Source organism: Excalfactoria chinensis, chromosome 1, assembly GCF_039878825.1.
Source record: "Excalfactoria chinensis isolate bCotChi1 chromosome 1, bCotChi1.hap2, whole genome shotgun sequence".
NCBI classification, from domain to species: Eukaryota; Metazoa; Chordata; class Aves; order Galliformes; family Phasianidae; genus Excalfactoria; species Excalfactoria chinensis.
In genome coordinates, this window is record NC_092825.1 from 115,477,395 (window position 1) to 115,500,297 (window position 22,903).

General features: G+C 42.3%; 1 protein-coding gene across 1 annotated transcript; it reads left to right on the top strand.

The window, feature by feature from the left end:
* Nucleotides 1-647: 647 nt before the first annotated feature.
* On the top strand, nucleotides 648-22,224 carry ACE2 (angiotensin converting enzyme 2). Its single transcript, XM_072347164.1, has 18 exons — nucleotides 648-830; nucleotides 3,001-3,159; nucleotides 4,948-5,041; nucleotides 5,618-5,761; nucleotides 6,221-6,333; nucleotides 6,983-7,091; nucleotides 7,809-7,906; nucleotides 9,331-9,500; nucleotides 10,356-10,582; nucleotides 11,225-11,369; nucleotides 12,916-13,014; nucleotides 13,668-13,790; nucleotides 14,111-14,283; nucleotides 14,985-15,043; nucleotides 18,974-19,074; nucleotides 20,016-20,132; nucleotides 21,320-21,514; nucleotides 22,110-22,224. Exons 1-18 carry the CDS (start codon nucleotides 648-650, stop codon nucleotides 22,222-22,224), a joined length of 2,424 nt encoding a protein of 807 aa, XP_072203265.1.
* The last annotated feature ends 679 nt before the right edge of the window (nucleotides 22,225-22,903 follow it).

Below are 22,903 nucleotides of genomic sequence, written 5' to 3' on the forward strand. Positions count from 1 at the left end.
AAATCCAGTTGATTTATAGTTAAGGTTAGATCACTACACCAGAGGCTATGATCCCACTACGTCACTTGCTTCTTTCTGGTAATTCACCTTTAAAAATTCAATTTTATATGCCCTACTCATTTCAAAAAGGATATTGCAGAGCCCTTTAAAACACGGACCTGAACATCCAACCAGGTACCCTATGTCAGGCTATGGGGAATTACTTTCTGCCTGGGAAATAAGGTCATGGTTTGGTGTTGCAGTGAACTTTCTAAATATTTTTACAGCTTATCACCAACCTGTTAAAGGATTCAAAGATTCTGAGCTACCAAAGACACTGGCAGGCTATAGATAAAGTGAGCAGCAGTATCATTGACAGCACACTTGGGAAACATTAACTAAAAGTAAAAGCCTTTTATAAGAAGGCCATAAAATGGTGGGAGTAATAATGTTCTTCCAAAGTTAATCATTGACTTTTGTTTATTTGGCTTTTTACAAAAACTTTTACCTTTCTTTCCTACAATGGATAAAACCTATAAAAGGCCTGGAAAATTGGGCTCAGCCTCTTTAGTTCGTATTTGCTATGCATAAAGGCTGATGAGAAGAAGGCAGAGAAGCTCACCTGAGGAAACCTACTTCATCCAGAGGTTTTCAGTCTGCTCGTGAACATGTTGGTTCTCTTCTGGCTTCTCTGTGGTCTGAGCGCTGTTGTGACTCCTCAGGATGTCACACAGGAAGCCCAAAAATTTCTGGCAGAGTTCAATGTGAGAGCAGAAGACATCAGCTATGAAAACTCACTTGCCTCATGGGACTACAACACCAACATAACTGAGGAGACAGCCAGGAAAATGGTAAGTGCTCCACTTCTTGAGTTTTACTAGTAGTTGGGAATCCAGTGGTTGCTTTCTAGTTTGTTTTGGTTCCACCAAGCTGGATATAAATTTGGATTCTGCTTTAGAGGCTTGCACTAACATAGTAATGCTTCACCGGAGTGCCCAGGCCACTGACAGCCCCTACAGCCTGAGGCTGGTGCCTGGGCTGCCCACACGCTGCATGGGGTTGGCCAGAGGCTGGACTCACTCCCAGCCATCACTTTGAGTCACCCCAGTGAGAGGAGGGAAAAGACAAGGGAGTGCTGAATACTTGACCACAAAATCAGCTGGATGGAGAGAGACCTTCTTCCACAGTCACCGCTGTTCCAAGCTCACCCATAATGGTGTTTCTGAGCAGGTTACCACACATTTTCTGAATGCAAATGTTTTGTTAAATGTTTGCTGGTGATCTTGTATGGGGTTCTGCATCTTCTACACATTAGGAGACCTTCCCAGTGAATTCATCTCATAACTCTAGCTGTTAAGAGATTGGCTGGAGGTATTAAACTGGGAAAAATGAAGTGAGATCAGATTTCCAAAAAAACAACACTGGAATTTGTACTATGGTGATCTAGAACACTGATTTGAAAGTGAATTTATATCTTGAGGAAGGACCATAGTATTTGTACTTGCAAAGTATTTTAAGCAGCTTGTTCTGCTTTCCAGCATCAACATCTTACTGCTCCAATCAACTGGGTCTCTTGGCAAGTGCTTGTGTTTGCTCGAGCAGTCAGCCATGCTCTGACCAGTTGCTGATAGTGTCGTGCTGCAGCCTGAATTCTCATAACCTTGGAGCCATTAAAAATGAACAAAAGCACCTAGAGATTTGTAGCTATGTGCCTTTTAAGGTTAACTCAAGTCTAAGAGAAAACCAATTCAGAGCATAAAAATGAAGCTGAATATCCTATGTCTGCTTTGGTGCAATGGCATAAGCCTTCCACTTTGTCTTATAGCTTAATTAAAGCATGGTTTAATTATAGTATTCCTTAATTAAAGAAAGGAGACCAGTTGCTGGAAGAAATCCTAATGGCTAATCATTGTCAATCTGGAATGTTTTCCAAGGCACCGGGTACTTAAACTGTAACGTTTCCAAACACGTAAAATGAAAGCCCCATATAGCACTTTCAGCATTAATGAGATAGTAATAAAATACGTGAGGAGATACCAGCAATAAGAACCAATTTGTCCAGTGCTTAGAGAGGGTATTTTCTCTCACTTGATCTCTTTGGTAGTGCTTGTAATAAACCCACTGCTTCCCATCTTCCTTTTGTGTGGGAGGAGCAGAATTGATGAATACTGTCCCTTTTGACTCCTTCCCTTCCATTTTCCTTCTAAATTGGGCCACAAAAGTAAAAAGTGTTCCTCTGACTTACCAACCAGTTTCTTTTATTGGGGAAAAAACATACTGCAAGCTTAATGCTCTGTAGCCACAGAACCCTTCTCCTTCCCCAATTGGGATTTGCAAAGTGAAGCTCTTCCTTTGGGTCCTCATCAAGTTCTTGACCAGCTTTGCAAGTTGCTGAGAAATGGGCAGACCTGTTTGTTATGCTCTTGTGAAGGAGGAGTGTTTGGAAAGATTGCCAGGGGCTGTGTGGGCATTTTATATCTGTTGCTGCCCTGAAGCACAGGGCTGGACAACCTGGTCACTGCCCTCAAGAAAGCCTTGGTCTCACTGTGTATTTATTGCATCCTTCAGCAGCAACATGTAACAGGTTTAACAAATGCCCTCTCCACAGCCCAGGCAGTTATCATGCAGGCAACTAATTAAACTATCCCAATGGCTGAGGTTAATTAGTACTGCTCTTGTTGCCATTTTGCACAGGTGCTGATGTGCTAAGCAACCTGTACAAACATATTTGAAAAAAGATGAAAAAAATGAGAAGGGTATTTTAAAGATGGCTTAAAGACTAAGTAATATTCATATGGTTGTTGCTTCGTGTACTGATATTTGGAGTTTCATGAACATGTAACTGCAACTGACACAGGCTGCCAAGAGAAGCTGTGGTGCCCCATCCCTGGAGGTGCTCAAGGCCAGGTTGGATGGGCCCAGGGCAGCCCTGCCCAAGGCAGGGGTTGGGGCTGGGTGGGTTTTGAGGTCCCTTCCTTTCTTTCCCTTCAATCTCACTGTGTTTGTTTGAAACCCTTGCAGAATGAGGCAGGTTCCAAGTGGGCAGCATTTTATGAGGAGGCCTCCAGAAACGCTAGTCGCTTCTCACTAGCTGACATTCAGGATGCTGTTACCAGACTCCAGATCCAGTCTCTGCAGGACAGGGGATCCTCTGTGCTGTCACCGGAAAAATACAGCAGGGTAAGTAAGTTGCTGAGCATAGCTCATTTGTGCTACATGAGCAAGGGTATGGAGCTATTTCCATCCTGCTTTGCTCGGGATTGTACTTTTTACAGGAGCACGTACCTGCACCAGGTGACCTTAGAAATACAAGGGGTGTCTGGCTTAGAAGTTGATTCCCACTCATGTCAGCAGTTTGTTGTGTTATCCATGCAATAAATTGCAAACTTGCACCCTCCCCAGAGTTGCCCTTGCACAAGTGACCAGATTAGTCATATGGGAAAGAAGGACCTGTGCTGAGTGCACAGCTATGTGCATAACAAGGGTAATAAGCAGAAGGAGGTAGGTGAAAGGACGTTTAGTGAATCAGGAAGGTGGAGACAGAGAGTCTTTCTTCAGCAAGATGCTGAGGACAACATTTAGGAAGATTCAGAATGAGGTTTGAATTGAAGGGTTCACATAAAACATGTTTATGATAGCAACTGTATGTAGAAATGCAGCGAACAATGCAGTGAGCTGCACAGAGTCAAGGGTTGAGCTGGCACCTTTCGGTTGAAGATCGCACTGTAAGATAAAACTGAGATAGGGAATCCTACAGTCCTCCTTATTGAGGAGCCAGGAATTGGACTTGATGATCCTTGTGGGTCCCTTCTGACTCGGGGTATATACTACATTCTGTGGTTCTATGGAAGCATTCTGTGATTTTTTTGGCTAAGATCAGCAGATTTAGACACAATGCATGTAATGCAGGGGACTGGCTGGGCTTTCTGTCTTGTCCAAATGAGATGACTCTCTGGAAAGGCAGATTGCCTTGCTGGGGATGAAGGTTCATGGAAATATGTATTTATTTTGGAGCACAGCAGTGCACTAATAATAGTGCTGTCTCTCTTGAAGAAGTATTTTCTTCAGTATCCTCTGCATTCAAACACATCCAGATTCCTAGGTAAATAGTCTTTTGGCTGAAATGGTTGATTTTTGTGTGAAAAGTGACTTTCTGTAGTCTGATAGGATTCTGTATTCTTTAAATATTTTTCACTGACATAAAAATTTCCTGGGATCCTCATTCATTTTAATGTTGACTGTGATAACGTTGGAACTAGTCATCAATGACTCCTCCCACTGACAGCTCTAAATGGTTTTGGTTTGAAGCTTAAATGGAGGAAAAAACTAGTCCTAAAGGAAAAGCTAAAGGTAGTACGTGTTTTTCATGAGACACAAAAGCTTCAAAAACATTAAAAAATAAACAAATAGAATAAAAACAGATCAAGCTCTGGAGCACAGCTTCTGAGCTGAATGGTTCCATGATTCCAGATGCATCTGACCTTCAGCTGACCCAGAATCTGGGCAGCAGCTTCTCAGTGGTGGGCTTTGAGGTGTGTGAGTGGATGGGATGCAATGAGCTCAGCCTGGCTGCCTGCATAGAAGGGGCATTTCTTGCTGTTGCATCAAACTATGAGTAGGTTGTAGATAAATCCATGTTCATGGGAGCGTGTTGCTAAACTTTATTGCTTTATTGCTTCTGTCTATTGACAGTTCAAGTTCATTAAATGCAGAGCTCTGCTGAATGGATTTTAAGGACCTGTAGATTACGTCATATATTCAAGAGATTATCTGTCTCTTCTGGTTAGGCCCTGCCTTAGTAATGTTTTCTGGCAAATTCTTTCATTAATCTCTACTGAGCTTAGATATAGGCAGAATTGTTAAACTGGTGGGTGAAGTGTTGAATAGAGCTCTTAAGAAATCAGCATGACTGGCTGTTATTTTATACAGAGTGTGTTTCTAATGGGATATCTCACATCTAATTTGCAGCTGAACTCCGTGATGAACTCAATGAGTACCATCTACAGCACTGGGATAGTCTGCAAAGCCACTGAACCATTCGACTGTTTGGTGCTGGAGCCAGGTGTGGCATTAACAAGTGTTCCTATGGTGCCCTTCGTAGTGTGAATTCAAAAAGTGAGGGGAATCCATGAGAGCCTCCTAAGTGTGAGAAAACATTTTCCCCAGATATACCTGGATATACCTGTAGTTATATCCTGCTATCTAAAACTTAGTCAAAGTTTCATAGCAGCTTGCAGTTCAGGGACCTTGGGGATCTTGATGGGTGAGAAGCTGGACATGAGACAGCAGTATGCTCTTGCAGCCCAGAAGGCCAACTGCATCCTGGGCTGCATCAAAAGAAGGGTGGCTGCAGGGACAGGCTAGTCCCCAGAACACTGCCAAGTCAAGGGGAAGCAGGCGGAGAGCTTGGCTGATTTAACTGACTCATCTGTCTCTTAAAGATAAGAAAAAGAAAACCTTAAATCAAAAAGCATGCGATAAAATAATGGGATTTTTTTAATATATCAAACACAAAATGTTATCTTCTTTGCTCACGGCATTTCTTTTGCTTTGCCTCATTTGCCTGCTGTGAAAGAAAAATGAAGAGATTCTGCTTTTTCAAGGCCTGGTACTTATTTTTTTGTTGTTATTCTGATAGGTCTGGATAATATCATGGCCAATAGCATAGATTATCACGAGCGACTGTGGGCCTGGGAAGGCTGGAGAGCTGATATTGGCAGGATGATGAGACCATTATACGAAGAGTATGTTGATCTTAAAAACGAGGCTGCAAGGCTTAATAGTGAGTTGGTTTTTTTTTGTTTGTTTGTTTGTTTTTTTCTTTTTCTCCTTCCTGACTTCTCTTGAGCTTAATCTTGCACAATTTGCACAGAATTTACAAATCAGATCATTTTACATGCTGATGATGGGCTTTTTGCTCTCAGTGTGCATGATGCAAAGTAAAATGCAGTGCAGACGTGTCAAAGAGCAAATCAGAATTATTTTGCCAGCCTGGAACAAAAGGGGGATATCATTGTTGCACTCTTCCCAAATGCCATAATATTGCCCCTCAGTAGATACTGCCTTTCCCAGAACTGCACTACTGTGCTTTGAGGGCAAGCTGATTTTCCAGCCTGGTGTTACTTCAGTTCTGGGGAAAGGCTGTTGCTGGTCTGCATGGGGTCAGCAGGGAGCTGCCCTGCTGCTGATGACTGAGCTGTGTTTTGTGCTGTGTCCTGGGGTGACACCTCCTGCTTTTCAGATTATTCTGACTATGGAGACTACTGGAGAGCAAATTATGAAACAGATTATCCAGAGGAGTATAAATACAGCCGTGACCAGCTGATTCAAGATGTGGAAAAGACATTTGAGCAGGTAGGGGAAGGAAAAATGGGGCTCTTGAACTGTAGATCATGTGCTAATGTTGTGAATGAAGAATATAGACCTGCTCTAGACTAGACAGTCTTAGTCTACATGGAGTTGACAGCTGTTGGGGGTCATCAATGGTGTTTTTACCTCTGCAGCCACTCAAGGACAAGCCCAAAAGAAAGGTGTATAAGTTTGTATCCTTTTCTGGAGAGCCCTTTTCCTCTCGATCTTTTAATTGTAAAGACTTTGTACCAGCCTCTAAAAGGAATTCTAAAGGGTGCCCCTTCCCACAGTCCCCAAACAGTTGCCACATGTGGGGATGGTGCAGTTTGGTCCTACCAGTTGCACCCTGCCAAAGGCCTAAGGTCCTTTCCTCTCTTTCAAGTAGACCACATGAGGGTAAATAGCAGCCTAGTCACTCCATGTCTAAAATTAGAAATGTTCTCTTACTTATAGCTGAACAGCACATCTGGGGCTAGAGCATGGCCTTGGTGCTTAAACTCTTAAGGTGAGGACAGAGCTCAGCCACAAACATGGTGTGCATTTATCTGTAGGGGGAAATCCATCAAATAACTTGAGGCTCTGTGTTCATGAAGGACAAGTTGGGTAAAGCCAAGAAAAAATAATTCGCTTCCTCCTCCTCTTCTGCCTCCAGATAAAACCTCTGTACCAGCAGCTGCATGCCTATGTGAGGCACCGTTTGGAGCAAGTCTATGGCTCTGAGCTCATCAACCCCACCGGATGCCTCCCTGCACACTTGCTGGGTACGACAACATGGCCAGTTCACGCAAGCCTGACCTTGTATGCGGGATGACCACCTTCAAGGCACATGGGAACAGAGTAATCTGCCTGTTTAATATTAACAAACAGGGTACATATAAGAGAGGGAGAGAGGAGAAATGAGATGCCCCTGGCAGAGATGGCATAGGTGCTCAGCAACAGGGGCATGTGAAAAGGCAAGTGTCTCCATCCCTGCTGGAGGCTTGGAAACCCAGCTTGATACTCCAGCATTGCTCTGGGATATTTCCCTCCCCTCAGAAGTACTTGAGACTTTCAGAGAGGTTTATTTTTCAAATCAAGATTTTCAAATCTTTTCCTTAGAATTGGCATTCCATGACTTTGCTTTCAAAGCATGCAGTATCAAGCTGCTGTAACTGTGATATATACAAGCACAACAGTGGCAATTACATGGGTGAGCAACATGGGTGTTCAGTTTTGAGCAGACCTTTAGGAAGGTGATCAGTCCTGGAACTGTATTGTACACTCTTTGAATGACTAATTTTGGGGAATAAAAGATTGTTGATACTTGGACATATTCATGACTTCCCAGTGCTTCTCTCCTCTACTTTGTGTCTAGATCAGATCTGTGTAGGCATATAAGCATTCCTGTTTATAATACTGAAAAATTCATAGAATTGTCTGATGGTCTTGAACAATACACAATTTTGTAAAGTTCTTCTATGATTTTTTCTCCTTTGAAGGTGATATGTGGGGTAGATTTTGGACAAATCTGTATAACTTGACCGTTCCCTATCCAGACAAACCAAACATTGATGTAACTAATGCTATGGTTCAAAAGGTAAGACATGATAAAGTCTTTATTCAATATGTGTTATGCTATTAGTTTAGATGAAGTAAAAGTTACATATGTCAGCCACTCTCTAGAAAACCAAAGCTGTCCTAAGGCGACTGCAACACCATCAGCAAAGAATTGCTTTCTGCTCTTCATCTTAATGTGTTCATTCATTTCCTACTGTACCTTTTCCCTTAACTGTTCTCCTCTCTGTTATCCAGTCTCTTTGACCTGGCTTAATCTAAGCTCCGAGTCTATTTCCTGAGACACTTATCCATTAAGAGATACATTTTGTAAATATAAATATTGTAGGATTGATGGAGCTGGCTGGTATCAAATATGAGCTTTGCAAATTATTACCATAATCAAATAATTTGTATATCACAGGATTTTTGCCAGTCCTGTTTATTTGGGTGCAGCTAGGAAACTGAACAGCTACCTACCTCTTATCTTTTGATAACTGCATAGCACCATAAGGTCTGTGTTTGAGTTGTGCAGTGTTAACAACTGTGACTCTTTTGCCAGACTGAGAACTGGGTGAAGGTAACTCTCTGTACTCAGCCCTATTGCTTTTATAAAAAAGAAGGAGTCAAATGGAATTTGGTTTTTGAAATGTGATTGTTTACCTGATATCTACCTTCCACAAATAGGAACAGTTCCATTCAGATGTTATACTGGCAGGAGCAGACAGCTAAATTTGATTCATAAGCAGTATGCATCAATCTCACCCATATTTTCTAGCATTGCACCCCCTGTAGTCTTCTATTTACATATTATGAAGCACCACTGTGAGGAAAGAAGGCTTTGCTTACAGAGCCGCAGGGGCAAAGTCTGGGCTCATCTTTGTTTTTGTGGATGTGCCTAATTTAGGACTGGTGTCTAATTTAGCCATCTGCCACATTAATCTCTTTAAAAACTCAGCCCAGTCAATGCAGGCATTTGAAAGTACTCTAGACTTTCAGTTACAGTCTTACTGGCAACTCCTACAGATGCATTTGCCATGTTTAAAATTCTGGCTGAGCCCTCCACTCACACATTCACTATGATCACAGCTACATGGCCTCCAGTAAGGTGTCCCCTCACTGAAGTGGCTGAAGAATCAGATCCCACACTTGGCATGTTGCTGAGCCTTTAATTACCTCCACAACCTTATCTATTACTTAGGGCTTCTCTTATTTGGGTCAGGTGCTGTCTGCTGACTCTGATTGCAGAAGCCTATTTTGTTTGTGGAGAGAACACTGAATTCCAGTTCCCAGCATAATTTACAAAAGTGCCTAAAAGCAGATGCTGCCACCTGACTTGCAGTAAGTCGGGTGGTGCTCCGAAGTCATGGAGAGGCCAATGTGAAATCAGCTGCGCTCCTTTAAGTCAACATTCGAGAACAGGCTCCATGCAGAAGAAATGACCAAAGGTGACATTGTGTGTTTCAGAACTGGGATGCAATGAAAATATTCAAAGCTGCTGAGGCTTTTTTTGTCTCCATTGGCCTCTACAACATGACTGCAGGCTTCTGGACAAATTCCATGCTCACAGAGCCCACCGACAACAGGAAGGTTGTCTGCCATCCTACAGCATGGGATATGGGGAAGAATGACTACAGGTACTGCAGTCTCTGTGACCCTTTCTCATAGCATCTCCTCAAACATTCATTTTTACACTAAAGGTGCACTGTGCTGTTTTAAGATTTCACCTTTATTCATCACTCTGACCGATAAAGGGAAAATGGAAGACAAGGGGGATCATGTGGGATTGCAAAGCTTACTGTGCATCTCTTCCTGTGAAGATCTAAGGACTATTCTCAAATTTGAGCAGAACAATAACCATTATAAGAATTAGAGAGGAAATTACTATGTTTGGGGGCTTAAAGAGTAAGATAAATGTAGGTTCTTTTTGCTATCAGTGGGGTTTATGGACACGTACACATTCTGCAGCAATGGCACAGGTCCCTGGGCAGCAAATGAAAACCCCCTGAGATGCCACCAGCTGCATTTAGCAGACGTATCAGAACTGGTAGGCAGACTCCCAGAGCTTCATGAAAAAAAACATCAGTTTACTTAGTACTTGGGAAAGGAGAGGGACAGCAAATTCTCACACAGTGAAGTCTCCTGGGATGAGTTCTGTCTTTTATAAGTGGTACCTGCATGAGGATGAAATGGCAGGAGTGACCAACACATGGGTTTTTTGGCACTACCATCTGCTTAGAAATGGATGCTGGCTCTGACTCATGCCATGAGCTTATCGCCAGGTTTCAGGGAGCAGATGCTTCATATAAAACAGCCATTTTCTCATGCTCCCAGTGCAATTTCAAGAGGAATGAAACTGTTTTGCAGGGTTTTACTCTAAGCCCTGCCTTTGCAAGTGAACATGCTAGGGTTGCTCAGGATGCAGGCAGGGCTCAGGCAACAGCCAGACCAGGCACCATCTCTAACCACAGATGCTTTTCTATGACTCACAGGATCAAGATGTGCACCAAAGTGACAATGGATGACTTCCTGACAGCACACCATGAGATGGGCCACATTGAGTATGATATGGCATACTCCGTGCAACCTTTCCTGTTGCGAGACGGGGCCAATGAGGGCTTCCATGAAGCAGTAGGTGAAATCATGTCACTCTCTGCAGCAACACCACAGCATCTGAAATCTCTCGACCTCCTTGAGCCAACTTTCCAAGAGGATGAAGGTAAATAAATGTATAAACAATATATATTTAACTTAAAACACTTGTGGGGACTTCACAGCCCATTTAGATGAACCTCCAATGAGTGTTTTCTATTTCTAGAAGACTATTTTCTTGAAAAATTTGGTATAGAAAGCCATACTATTCTCCATCACGGTATTTATTTAGCAAATTAGGTGAAACTTAGGCCTTGAGATTTACATTCCCCTTTATGTGAATACTGAGTGGACAACGTAGGTGAGGTAAACCCTCACTATAATGCAGTTTTGTTTGGTTTCTCTGAGTATTACACTCTAAGGATGGAGATGTACTAAAATCTTCAACCTAGAATTCCCTGGGATGTTTTTCACTGGAGGAAAATAGCATGTAAATGCTTAAGGGTTAGGTTATTGGAGAGGCAGGGATGGGGAAAAAAAAAAAAAAAAAAAAAAAAAAAAAAGAAGTAAGATGCAGAATCATATACAAAATTTAAGTGATTTTTTTCCTCACATTTTTTCAGCTGTATTCTTTCTTCCACTTTTTCCTTAGTGAAAACCTGTAACTCAAGCCAGATGTAAGTATTAGCTATTAAAGGCAGGAACTGTAGGTGCTTAATTAGATACTAACTGCTATCATAACCATTACCTTAACTGCTTATCTCTTCAGAAACTGAAATCAACTTTCTGCTCAAACAAGCACTAACAATTGTTGGAACGATGCCTTTTACTTACATGCTGGAGAAGTGGAGGTGGATGGTGTTTAACGGTGAGATTACAAAGCAGGAATGGACAAAGCGGTGGTGGGAGATGAAGTAAGTTTGAGAAATGAGAGCTTTTTGCAAATAACTTCGGAAACCATCCATTCCTGGTTCCTCAATTTTAGGAGGTGCCTGTGTCCCCCCATGCCAGATCTGTTTCTTGGGGTGTTTCTGCAAAACCCAGCAGGGTACCAAGTAGAAATTCCCATTGTGGTATAGATGAGATGTCGCAGACAGAGTAATCCCATGAGCCTTGAGTTCAGCCACAGATAACTCCCAGCAGATTTTCTCCTCATGAATGAACACAGCCTGTGGCCTTTGCACAGAGTGTTCCAAATCCCAGAATTAACATTGCTGTCCCCTTGATGCAGGCCTCAGGGCATCTTCATAGCTTGAGCATAGCCCTTCCCTGGGTCTCACTGAAGCGCGCTCTGGTTTGCTACCCACCCTTTAAGGACAAATGGAGGGTGGAGTTCATTGCACTTTCCAGTCTGAGAAGCATACAGATCTCAGACTAACAAATATGTGGGAGTGATTTTCTCTTTATCTTTTTTCTTTCCACTTTACAGTGGTTTTGGATGTAAATTGTCCAAAAGAGCCCAGACTGCTTCTTTCCTCTCCTATGTATTCATATTCCTGCTAACTACTACCTTTCTCAGTTAAGAAAATACAGTTCCCTTGGCAAGTAGCAGCCAGAGGAGCATCTTCATATTATCTTCACCAGCTAATCTATTTCCACCACTCTGTAGTTCAGGATGAAAAAGCAGCTTCATTCAAGCTGCAGTCATTTCCTGGCATGGTTAACATGGGAGCAGAGTAACTCAAAGAAACCAAACAAGCACCACAATGAAGATGGTTCTCTAACGGGAATGGAAACACAAAGCCGTCATCAAACAGACTCTATAATAAAACATGATTCCAGCAAACCTTCAGTCGTACTGTAAAAATCAGTCAGCTTTGCTTTAGTCAAAAGTAGCAGAGATGTCAGAGAAAGGGAGAATGACAAATTGCTCAGGGAAGCTTATCACATCTGTTGTAGTGACACCGCAAAGCTCTGTGCTGGAACAAGATCTTGTCATACTGATTTATGAAAAATACTTCCGTATAAGCTTTTTACTGTTTTCAGAAATCAGGGCATAAGTTTGTTGCCACAGTACTGATCCAGAATCATGCTCTCAGGAAAAAAATGTAAAAGCCTCCTCTCCAGGCCAGTGGGACATCAGATCATACCCCCTTTGTGCCATGCAGTCTCTATATGTTCTCACCCAGCATGAAACTACAAGTGTTAGTGTACAAACTTGGGATGTCCCAGGGCATGATGTGTGCTTGAAATCTGTGTCTTGTAGCATACTTCACACCACCAATTACTTTCTGCATGCCTTTCTATAGTACAGGCACTATCCTTATGCCATCAGTTTCAAAGCAGCATCTTCTCTGGTCTCCAGCTGTGGAGCAGTTGAGGTTACCAAGAGTTGTATGTACCTCTTGTGTTTGGAAGAAAGAGTGTTGCCTGTATGTATCAGAAGTGCAGAATCAAATACTTATGCTTTTATTAACTATTAATGGAAATCCTGTATTTTTTCCTTTCTTTCATCCCCAGGAGAGAAATAGTTGGTGTTGTCGAACCAGTCCCTCATGATGAGACATACTGTGACCCTGCTGCACTGTTTCACGTGGCTAATGATTACTCATTCATAAGGTAGACATGCATTAGCAGAATAAGATGTGTTACCTAAAATACCTACTGTAGATCCTTACAACACTATCTTACTCTGTTTTACTGAAGGTTATTGATTTCAGTGGAAATATTCTGTGGACATCATGGGCTTCTTAGTAGCAGTCTCTAATTGGCCAGGAAGCTGCTGGGTTTTTTACCAGCTGAAGCAGATTTGTGCAGCCCTCATTCTACTGGGAGCACATCTTTATGATGTTCCTTCATCCTGGAATACACCATCGCTTGGGCCATGTGCATGCAGCTGTGAAGCACCTAACTCTGAATGTCCATTTGTGCCTCAGCCACCTCATCTCAGGATGCTCAGTCAGAGCAGAGAGATGAGCCTTTAAGACCTTCCTTGCTCCTGAATTATAGAATCATAGAATCACCAAGGTTGGAAAAGACCTCCAAGATCATCTAGTACAATTATCGTAGACAGTGGCATTTCTTCTGTGTTGGATTGTTACACCATAATTAGCACAGCCTGTAAATACTAGCTGCCTCCCTCCCTGCAGTGAAGTTTCCCAAGCCAGAAAAGAGAGCTGACTTTGCAGAACTTATTAAACCCAAGGGACTAATGCTTTCCGTGACAGTCAGCTAATAAAATATGTTCCTTCATGTTCCCTACTTTCCTTTAGGTATTACACCCGGACGATTTACCAGTTCCAGTTTCAGGAGGCACTCTGCAAGGCAGCCAACCATACTGGCCCTCTTCACAAATGTGACATCACCAATTCTACAGCAGCCGGTGGGAATTTGAGGTAACAAAGCCAGTTTCTCACATTTTCAAGTCAGAGCATAGCAAAGCCTAAGTCATCCTTGATGGCTTTCAGAGACAATGAAGTTACACCAAGAGCTGACTTTGCTTGAGAATTTAGCATTTGTCTTCTCAGTTCATGCTGACAATTTGAACAAATTTATATCAGCTGAGGATGCAAACATCAAAGGTTGAATTGGCTGTTAATGAGAAAATAATTTATTTTTGTTAATAAAAACATTTATATTGATTGCAAATTGTCTTGCTAGTGGTCAAAACAGAACATGTTAATAATATGTATTGCTTCTCCTTCCATTTACACAGACAATTGCTAGAATTAGGCAAATCCAAGCCCTGGACTCAAGCTCTGGAAAGTGCAACAGGAGAGAAATACATGAATGCTACACCCCTGCTCCACTACTTTGAGCCTTTATTTAACTGGCTGCAAAAGAACAATTCTGGCAGATCCATTGGCTGGAATACAGACTGGACACCATGTATGTACTTCCTGTGGGCAAATTAAGGGTGTTCATTAGTACACATAGCCCTTGACCAGCAAAGTCCCTGTCTCCCAGTAGCTCTTGAAGGCTCCTCTGTATGGAGATGGGTTATAGGAGATTACACTGAGCAGTAAATTTCACTTATGGAAAGGCAAAACAGTACAGAAAAGTTACTACTTCTAGTTTGCTGTGTTGTGCTATTCAAAGAAGGGAACTCAGGGAGAAAAAGCAAGAGACAGAAGAAAAATTTCATTCTGTTGTTATGGTGTCAAATGTAGACCAATCCACACTGTTTATTTGCAATCACTGCCAGTACTGGAGAATCCTGTAATCCTTAGCCTGTCCCTCATGTTGGGATTCTCCATGCCAAACACCAGCACTTGCATCTGAGCTTCCCATTCCTTCAATTGGAACAAAAGAGGCATTTCATTCAGGACATGTCTGAATAAGGCCAGAAGACTGCCCCCTGGACCTACTCTTTCTTTCTGTCCACTACAAAGCAGGGCATGACAGTGTCATGGCTGATGGCTCAGGTGTGGATGCTGGCAGTGGAGGTGGCTCAAGGGAAATGAGGTAAATCCCACCAAGCTGGCCTGGGAAATCAAGTGAAGCTGCAAGGAAAGTCAGGCTGTCCCTCATTTCCCAGTAATTTTATGTCACTGCAGCTCTGACACAGTCCTTGTTTCTTTTAAAATCAGATTCTGACAATGCCATCAAGGTACGCATCAGCTTGAAAGCAGCACTGGGAGATAATGCGGTAAGTGTATTTGCCCGGGGACACTCTTTGTATGGCTTAAGCAACAGAAGTGCTGTGCTGGATTTTCTCAGGAAGTGTGGCAGGGTAAAGCTGGTTTTGTGTCTGAAGAGTGGCATCAGCAGAGATGAAGGGTTATCACACAGAAGATGTCTTGTCTGGGTTTGTCATCCACACAGCATCTAGAGTTACTGGAGGCACCTCTTCAGGGATCAGCCTCACTCACATTAAGGAATACATCTCAGATGGATGGGCTGAGTTTTTCTGTGGAGATACCAATTATTCTTACCTGGAGGAACTGCATACTTAAAAATCACACAGCTATGCTGGTTTGTCTAAGTAAGAATAAAGACGTTATCCTATTTTCTTCCATCATGGCTACAGTAGCTTCCTTCAGAAATTAACTTCAAGTAGCTACTTCACATTAAATATGGAGCTAAAAGAGAGAGGCTGAGTTCCACTGAATGTTATAAAATGTTTTCCTGCTGAAACTCTTCTGGATCTCTGCGTGTTTGCTGTAGAGCCCATTTGTGCCAGGCAGCACAGGCAGAAAAGGGCTTTTGTTCCCATGAGTGTTCCTGCTCTGCCCGATGGCACCGGATGGGCCAATAAAACTGTCAAAAACACTCAGCAAAGCAAAAGATGGTGTTTAAAGATTTAAAGCAGAGTGTTGGCTTAGCCCATTTGTTTAGCACAGCCACCTGGCTGACAATTTGCTCCTTTTTCTAACTATATTTCTTGATGCCAGTCTCACGGAGACAGCCTAAGAGGTTTCAGAAGACACACTCCTGCTCATGCTAATATCTGTGTACACCTTGTAGATAGTGAGTAATTTTCCAAGAATGTGTGTGTGTCATCAGCAGGTCATTTAGACCTTGTGTGCCTGAGCCCATTGGACTGGCAGGGCTGCAGTACCATGGGTTCATTTTTCATAGGAATTAATGCTCTTGCTTCTATCACTCTCTCACATGCATGCCCCACTGGTGCTTTATTGCTTCCCAGGCTGCTGAGTCAAGTTAGATACAATTCAACACTGATATCAGCTACATGAATAGGTTCCACCTTACAGCACATTTATTAGTCATTATGTTTAATGTTTAGCTTAATATCATTTTTATGCCTGCCTTTTGCCATCGTAGCTTTTGTTGTGCAATTGAGCATCTGTAAAACAATCTCATACAGATTACTTAATTTAAATTATTGTATGGACAGTAGGTTCCGAAGCTCTGATGAGCAAGCCACAAATTTTCCTCCCAAAACTAGTTCCCATCACCACTGTGCAAGAAACCTAATCTGTGAGATTTCTACTTTGCCCCTTTAAATGGTCCACAGCACATACAAGCTGGGGATATGGTGCAAGTATTTGTTTAAGTATTTGGAGTTGTCTTGCACCGTCAAAGGAAGTGGTGGTGTCCCTGTCCCTGGAAGCATTCAAGAGATGTGTGGATGTGGCACTGAGGGACATAGTTCACGGGCACAATGAAGATGGGTTGCTGGTCGGACTAGATGATCTTAGAAGTGTTTTCCAATGTTAATAATTCTATGATCCTGTGATTAGAACAGCAGAAGATGTTGTGAGTATGCTGAGTTACTTGAGGATAAGGGGCAGCTGTATCTCCACCAGGCAGTCCCACAGCTCCCAGAGAATGCCCTGGATGGCATCAGAGGGAAGGTTCAGTAGCAAAAAGTGCTGTCGAATCAAGCACTGTGGCTCATGGATAGCCTTGTGCCAGCTATGCCAGAGTGTGTTCTGCAATTACCCTGCTAATTTGTCTTAGGCTGATGAAATTAAAGCTGCAGCCCACTGGTAGCTGCAGCTACCAGTGTAGCTGATGAAGCAGAAACACTCACAGCTGTTAGAAAGGAAAGCTGTTAGAAGTTCCTTGTTGAATCACTCTATCTTACCTAAAATAAAAATTTCATGAATGGGAATCTCTTGCTACCATTTGAAAACAAACATGGCTTCAGACATCTGTTCACAGTTCCCCACTGGGTGACTGTTATGTTTGTGATCTCATTACATAAGGCATGTTGAAATGGAAAACAGTCATTCTGCTGGCATGTAGATGCATTTTTCCATGGAAAAGTCTTTTTGAATTAGAAGCCAGGTGTGCATTGCCTTTCAAGCTGCATGTGGGATGTTGCAGGGAACACAGGAAGATCGTTTGATTCCGAAAGCAAACAGTCTCTGTGACAAACAATAGGCACCAGGTGGGATTTTTGAGATGCCCAGGGGACAGCTAGTGAGTGGCCACTTCTCTCATAGAATCCTCAGATTGTTAAGGTTGGAAAAGACCACAAAGATCGTCTAGTCCAACCATCAATCCATCACACAGTGCATACTAATCATGCTCCTCAGAGTCACATCCACATGGTTCCTGAACACCTCTAGGAATGGTGACTCCACCACCTCCCTGGGCAGCCTGTGCCACTGCATCACCACTCTTTTTGAGAAGAAATTTTTCCTAATATCCAACATGAACTTTTCCTGGCATAATTTGAGGCCACTCCCTCTCATCCCATTGCTGTTATCTGGGAGGAGAGGCTGACCCCTACCTCACCACAACCTCCTTTCAGGCAGTTGTAGAGAGCCCTGAGCCTCCTCTTCTCCAGGCTGAACAATCCCAGTTCCCTCAGCCACTCTCCATGAGGCCTCTCACAGCTGCATTGCCCTCTGTTGCTAAGTACAGAAAGCATTTGTAGTGGAAGCAAGCTCAATTATCTCCTATTTTATAATTAAATAAGAAATGCATAAATAAACAACAGCAGCAACAACAACAAAAAACACTACGTAGCCTAAAAGTTGGGGACAAGTGATAAAACGAACAACTGTTGCTTTTCATGGGGCCCGACACAGCCCAGAGCAGCAGTGGTGGGCTCCTCCTGTTCTCACTTCCACTGTGTTCCTCTGTCCTCATTCTGTGCCGGCAGGAGGGTAGGGAGGGAGAATGTGCCTGGGTTCTATAAAGCAACATTACAGCAGAACTGGCTTCTAGCATACCTTTCTGAATATCATTCAAGAACTTATCAGGAATGGTGTAAAACTATTACCGACAGTGTTTATAGACATTCCTGCAATGCAATTAAATCCAGGTTTTTGAGGAACAAAAAAACTTACTGTAGAGTTCAACAGAATTTTTCCTTTCATGCCTGCATGACTCTGCACAGTGGGCTAGGCTGAGTTGTTGGTGCTTGCAGAGATTTGTGTCCCCTTTGCAGAAGTCCTGCTTCAGAGAAGCAGGTTTTGATTTCAGTGTCCCATCGTGGGTTAATATGTTTTCACAAAACAGCTGGGAGGAGTCCATAAACAGAAAGGGCATTTCTTACATTGCCTCTCTGCTCTCAAGGGAAAAAGAACAGTAGAAGTGCTGATGTGAAGGGATTTTTACATCACTCTTTCTCCCCCACAAAAAAATTGAACAAGCAAGCTAAAGAAAAACCATCCAAAAAACCCCTAAAAATCCCAACCAATCAAGCACATAGATGAGCTGCCTTCACACAGTACCCGTCCGCTCAAAGTATGTTCCTATGCCTTAAAAAGACAGATCTACAAATGAAGTGATAGGGTTAAAACAAGATCATTAGAATAATTAAAATCAAAGGTGAAATCATTAGATTTCAACTTAGATGCACAATAATTACTGGTTAGCCCCAGGGAGATGCCTTAGGCTGCATCAGCTTCAGCACCTCACATAGAGCTACCAGGAATTGCAGAGGGACAGCATGATGGAGTGTATGGCAGTGGGGGATGCCTTCTTGGTTATTCTTCTGCAAAGTGCCCAGATTAATGGAGCTAAAATGTTTGAGCAGCTTTCTGCAGTGCTGTCATAACACAGATAAATAAAACAGAAGTGCATGCCAAGCATTACAATTACTATTTCTAACTTGCCCTACAACTATCACCTCTGACGATCTCTTGTTCTGTCTTTGCAGTATGTGTGGGATGCAAGTGAGCTCTTCTTATTCAAGTCATCCATTGCCTATGCCATGAGGAAATACTTTGCAGAGGTGAAGAAACAAAATGTTGACTTCCAGTGAGTGGTTTTCTTACTCCTGCCAGCTGTGCCTGTATTGCTGGCTTGCTAGCAGTATGAATTGGTGGAGTTATTAATTATTATTTCTGTTGAATACAAAGAGGAAAGGTGATAACGACAATGTCAAACATCAGCTGGTTGTAAAAGGCAAAGTGCCAGCTTCATTACATGCTGTTCCTTCTCTTCCTGAGAAGCCTGAAGTTCAGAAACAGTGTGCTGAAGTTAGGCTGCTTATCAGATGGAGAAATGAGCCTCGAGAATTTCTGCACAATGCAGATATGGGAATATCACAGAAGAGATACTGAATTGAAAAAAAATCTGACAATATATATTTACGAGATTGTATATTGAGAAGTTTTGGGCCAAGGAAAGATAAGCTTTTTGAACATAGTGCATTAGAAATCTATGCAGACTTATGAATCTTATCTGGGTTTGTTTACAAACATCAAATCTATCATCTGAGACTGATTTCAGTAAGAAAATATACCCTTTCTCTTAGTCTCCTGAAAAACTTCCAGGTGCTATCTACTTAAACTATTTGGTATTACTGTATAGAATATTAGTCATATAATTTGTGGGATCTATACCTAGCAGAATATGAGATTTTTTTACACTTGGTACTCCATACATCACCTTACTGACAAGACCCATCCCAAACACTCAAGAGGCCCAAACATTCTTGTTCTGTAGCTGATTGTGTGCTTTGGGAAATTATGCCAAGGATTGTCTCAGGTATGGGAATAGACTCTCTCCATCTAAAGGTACTCCTTAGCACATAGTAAGTGAAATTATAACAGTGTAATTGTTTTCAGTTCCAAGCTAGGAAGTCTTCACTTGGCACAGACCAGCATTGCCTGTCTAATGCAACCCTTCCTTTACCTGAATTTAAAGATAATGTCATTCAACAGTGAAGAAACCTTTATCTTCTGTTTCTCAATCAGGGTTACAGACATTCATGTTGGGGAAGAGACACGAAGGGTCTCCTTCTACCTTACAGTCAGCATGCCAGGTAATGTCAGTGATATTGTGCCCAGAGCTGACGTGGAAAGTGCCATCAGGTGAGATTTTCATTTCTGGGGGAAAAAATTCTATGTAAGGGTGGAAGGAAAAACAAAGCTTAAGCCTGATGAAATAGAAAGTGAGATAAGAAACTTAGTTCTGCAGTTTGCATGGAAATATTAGGATGAGAGAAACTGTTATGACAGAAGAAAAACATTCCATCTATCTGATGGTATCTTGGACAGAAGCCAATGTAAAAGGCTTCAAGGGGCTTGTAAAACTGCCATAACACACGTAATTGCATCATACTTTGCCAGGAAGTGTCATTGCTCAGATTCTAACAGGAACTATTCTATATTCTGAAATATTGGGGCATGGTAATGGTTTGTGCATGCGCAAGTGCATGAATGTTTTTTCCTCTTGTTCTTGAAAAAGCAGCGCAAAGTTTATTGTTTGCAAGGACTGAAATGATGCATTACGAAGAGAGCCAAATGTATCTGTTCAGAGAGAAATGAAGAGGTCAGAGCAGGAGCTAGTTCCCACTTATGGGTCAATGAACAGCTTTTTGATAGCACACTTTGACACCACTGTAAGTCACTGCTGTAAAAATGATAAGTAAAACCACAAGACTGCAGCTGGTGGTGGATAAAATACAGGAGGTAAAGAAGAGGGAACAAATCTAAAAGTAGCAACAATATAAGATGGCATTGAAAAAGTAGTTAGAGGAAGCAGTGAATCAAGGGAGAGTACAACCAGGGAAGTACTCTCCAGACTGAACTGACAGAAGCAGAGGTTCAGGGAAAGACACAGAAAAGACAAGAATTTCTTCAGGGCAAGAAATATCATGGATCATGGTTGTGGAAGGCTGTAAGATGGAAATAGGTAAGAAGGCAAAGCTGTGATTTTATGTCATGTAACCAAGCTAGTTATGGGTAAACAGAATGAGAAGCAAAGCACAAATAGAGAATGAGTTTAGAAAGCTGGTTGCCTCATTTTGATAAGCTGTTCGATCTGGTTTTAAGAGCTTAGACAGTGTCTGAACATGTTACTTAAGCTGAAGCAGGTTAAGGGCTTAAGCTATCGTGTTTGTTATCCACCAAGCTGTGACAGAAGGAGTACGGGGCTTAGCAGTACCTCCTGCAATCAGCTGATCAGTTCATGGGAGCTTAGAATACTGGAGAATTATAAAGGAACTGAAAAATGTTTATTTCCTCTAAATAAACTTTTAATGTGCTCTTGATGGCAGGATGTCTCGGGGACGAATCAGTGAGGCTTTCAGACTGGATGACAACACACTGGAGTTTGAGGGCATATTACCAACCCTGGCCACACCTTACGAACCACCAGTCACCACCTGGTTAATTCTGTTTGGGGTGGTCATGGGTCTGATTGTCATTGGATTTACTGTCTTGATCATCACTGGTCAGAGAGATAGAAGAAAGTGAGTGGTATTTTTGATACTATGATAATAGCTGCTTGGAGAAGACCCCATGGCTAAAGCATCAGGGTGCTTACGGATGAGCCCTTCCCTACCCTACAGCAGTGATGGCTAAAGGTTCAGCTCTCTGAACATGACGTCTTTGGCAGTTTAATGCAAATTCCTTTTCATCAGCACTTTAACCATGGCAGCTAAGCATGCCATGGCTGCAGAGCTGTGACATGGCCATTCTTCTGCCAGCCCTGCAGTTTGTGGAGAGCTTGCTTGGAGCACAATGCCTGCTTCAATGAAAGGGTTTGCCCACATTTGTCAGCACCTGCACTCCTCAGAGATCTTGTTGGAGGTTTACCAGGGATGCCATTTCTCTTAAAAATTATTGCATCAACACCGGTGTATTTGGACTGGTTTTTTATGTCTCCCTGTTAATGGGATTTCTGAGAATGTAAGTTGGCTTCCTACAGTTCCCCTTATAACAAAATCACTTTTGATATAAATATTCCCAGTTAAGAATTGTGTTATTTATAATAGCCTATTCTGGGGATCTGGAAGGACTTGAACAGCACAAGGGCTTGTAAAATAAAAAGAATTTTCCTTACAGGAAAGCAAGAGAAAGAGCAGAAGCAGGATCAAACCATGAAGTGAACCCTTATGATGAAGATGGAAGGAGCAACAAGGGTTTTGAGCTATCTGAAGATACACAAACATCCTTTTAGAAGACATCATATCATATCATAGTATCATAGTATTGTGCGAGTTGGAAGGGACCTTAGAGATCATCGAGTCCAACTCCCGGGATTCGAGCCCTCTGTGTAGCAGAGCGGCACTTCTACCCCCTGCTCCACAGGAGGGGATTCGAACCCGGGCCCCCTGGTGTTGCAAACGGGAATTCTACCGCTGCGCCACCGGAGGCACACAATGCTAGCTTGTTTTTGTTTTGTTTTTCATTTCACTTGCAAGAGTGGTGTCTAACAAGGACCAAAAAACTATGGATGTTGTCAGACACAATGACTTTGGGTGGGCAACAGTAACTTAATCTGCTGTTTATGTGGTAACTAGAAAACATGCAAAAATGCAAGACTTTTATGTCCTGTGGCTTTTCTATGAATTATATTCATCATAGTACACACTATCTGTGCTACATTTCATAGGTGCGCTGTGTCCCATTTATCTTTGTTTCCTCTGTAATGAGAGAAAATCTTGGAAGTATAGAGTTGTACATAGCTGAAGACAGATGAGAGTAACTCACATATTTGTGACGCCCCTGAGGAATACCTTGCCAGATGGAGAGCTCAGAAGTCTACCTAACAGACAGTGAGAAAAAAAAGGCCACCAGAAAAATATTAGTGATGAACTCAGTTTGCTATGAATTAAGAGCAGTTTTTGCACCTTCAG